At 29.5% G+C, this 2,695-nt stretch overlaps 1 protein-coding gene across 1 annotated transcript in view; it reads left to right on the forward strand.

Moving 5' to 3' along the window:
• The window catches only part of LOC106882069 (glutamate receptor ionotropic, kainate 2), a 29,339-nt gene extending 26,861 nt beyond the window's left edge, over nt 1-2,478 (forward strand). The window contains exon 5 of the mRNA XM_014932632.2: nt 2,353-2,478. Within this exon, the coding sequence (XP_014788118.1) occupies nt 2,353-2,424 (72 nt within the window). The 3' untranslated portion in view covers nt 2,425-2,478. The remainder of the gene's footprint in view (nt 1-2,352) is intronic.
• Nucleotides 2,479-2,695: the final 217 nt, after the last annotated feature.

Consider the following 2,695-nt stretch of genomic DNA (forward strand, 5'->3'; position numbering starts at 1 on the left):
GTTTCAGTAAATGAAACAGCTGAATGAAATGAATCGTAAACAATACGAAAATCAAGAAAGTGAAGGAAAAAATACAAATCCATAAACGCATACAGCTAAGACAGTTGAGAGAGCTGTAGATTGATGGCAAGTAAAGGCTCTTTGATGAGTTGAGGGTGGGGAAACACGTTTTTTTTTTTTGTTTTATTGTTTATTTTTTCATTATTTAAGCTATTATAATTTCTTATTGTTAATAGAGAATGAAGAATGAGAGAATGTGCTTTTTTCTGTTATTTTCTTCTTTATTTCTGCTTTTGTTGTATTTTTCTGTTTATATATATATATTTATATATGTGTGTGTTAATCCATGATTTAGGGAGACAAGCAAGAAATAGGAATATGTATATATCCAATTATATGTATATATAAAATATTAAGGATTACATTCCAATTAAAATCAGTAAAATTATAAATTATAATAAAATATGTTAAAATAATGATAAAGAGTAATAAAGGTTTTCAATACAATAACGTATGGAAGCAGATATAATAAGCATCAGACAAGTACAAAAGTTTATCATAATGTGTATCGGCGTGCGTGTTTAAGAATTTCTGGATCTATATATGAGTATACAGAGTGTATATTATATATATATAGACAAAATCCAACAGAAGTCAAAACTTCGACAAATACGATTATGTATGATAGTTAACTATAACATAATGTAATTAACTAATTATAATATAACAACATAATCATTAACTACGTAATAATATTTAAAATAAAATATGTTTGCGATTAACGATATTTGTTATAGAAAAAAAAAAAAATTTTAAATTGTTTTAATGTAAGTTTCAAAAAATAAAATGATATAGGGTTATTTAAATCTATCATAAAAATCTTGTACAAATAATTTTTCCGCAGTTTTTATTCAAAAAGTGAATATAATAATACTATAAAATGTTTCCATCAAAATCTTTTAATTGGTTAACATTGGAATGAATCCTTATACATTAAATCTATAATGGATCTTGATGCTAAAGTGCAGAACGACCGAATTTTAACAAATGGAATGCGAACACTAAACTGTGACGAACACATGAAAATGTTATTAATATGATAACCACAAGAAAAGGTGAGAGTTTATACCCGTCCCCAAATTATCAGTGACCGTGTCAACGTAAATACTTTGAAATAATAATAATCATAGTAATAATAATTATAATAATAATAACAATAATAATTCATAGGCTTCTTGAAGCATCATCAGTAAACAATAGGAATTATTAAGAGGGTTCTTGAGGCATTATCTGTAAAAAAGTGTCACCTTAATCTGCTGTCTACGGACAGATATTTCCCGTCATACCCAGCATAAGCTGTGAGTTGTCATCAAATAATAATAATAATAATAATGATAACATAAAAGGGAAGAATGATTGGCGGACTCAATAATGTAACAATCAAAATATCTTGCACTATTCCGTGACTGTCAGCTACGTTCTGAGATCAAATCACAGTTTGAGCTATTATGCACCTTTCAGCATTCTTCAAGAACAATAACTGTGAAGCACTGAAGGGCGAGGCGAGTTAATTGGCTATTCATTACTCTGCCGAAAATGCGTGGTCTGGAGCCTATGGCTACGAAATTTTAAAGCAGCCCCTGTTCCCAGGATGCTTTTAGCGGCGTGTAACAGCAAGCGTCCAGCTTATGTCTCCGATATGCGCATTATCCTTCCCACTGGCCTCCTGGTTACTTAAAAGTGCAATGAACGCAGTACTTTATCCACTAATTAGAGATGGATATTGACCAAATTATTAATATAACACGTATAAGAAAGCCATGGGTTTTCAGTCAGTAGAGAGGCTAAGAAAACTGACTTGAAGTGTTTAATAACGTTACCTTACGTTCTTTGTTCAAGTCCATCCAATTTTTATTTTACTCATTATCCTTCAGAGATTGGGGAAATAAAATATCAGTTAAATTCTGGACTTAATTCAATCCTTTGTCCAGTTTTTCTGATATTGTGGCTCCAAAATAATCATTAAAGCGAAAGATTTAATGCCGTAAGTCATTTAGTAACGCGTTTTACATTTTGTGTTCAAATCTTATCTGATGTAACTTTGATTTTCATCCTTGTCGGGATCGATAAAATGTTTCTATTTATTTAATCCATTTCACTGTTGTTAGGAATAGTTATCACAAACATACAATACGTGTATACGCAAACTAAATAGTTAGAATAGTAACAACAATAATAATAATAATAATGATTCAAAATTTTGGCACACGGCCAGCAATTTTTGTGGGAGGGGTAATTCAAATATATCGACCCCAGTACTTGAGTGGTACTTTATTTTATCGACCCTTAAAGGATGAAAGGCAAAGTCAACGTCGGCGGAATTTGAACCCAGAACTTAAAGAATCGGAAATAACAATAATATGAAAAACAATAAAGTAGAATCCAATTATCTAAAGGTGGATGCTGGTAATTTAATAAATTTAGATGGAAAGCTGCAAAAACCGTGAGTATCTAATTTTTTTTTTTTTTTTGGTCTTTATTAAAAAGAATTTGTCTATATTAAATATAAACATCAGTTAAAATGATTAACTCTAAACTATTATTGACTTGTAGTTAAATATTGAAATGTTGATATTTTATAACAGCATATGACGTCGATATATTTTTTTTCTGAGAACACTTGAAAAAAAGTAAA

Source organism: Octopus bimaculoides, chromosome 21 (genome assembly GCF_001194135.2).
Source record: "Octopus bimaculoides isolate UCB-OBI-ISO-001 chromosome 21, ASM119413v2, whole genome shotgun sequence".
In the NCBI taxonomy this organism is placed as follows: Eukaryota; Metazoa; Mollusca; class Cephalopoda; order Octopoda; family Octopodidae; genus Octopus; species Octopus bimaculoides.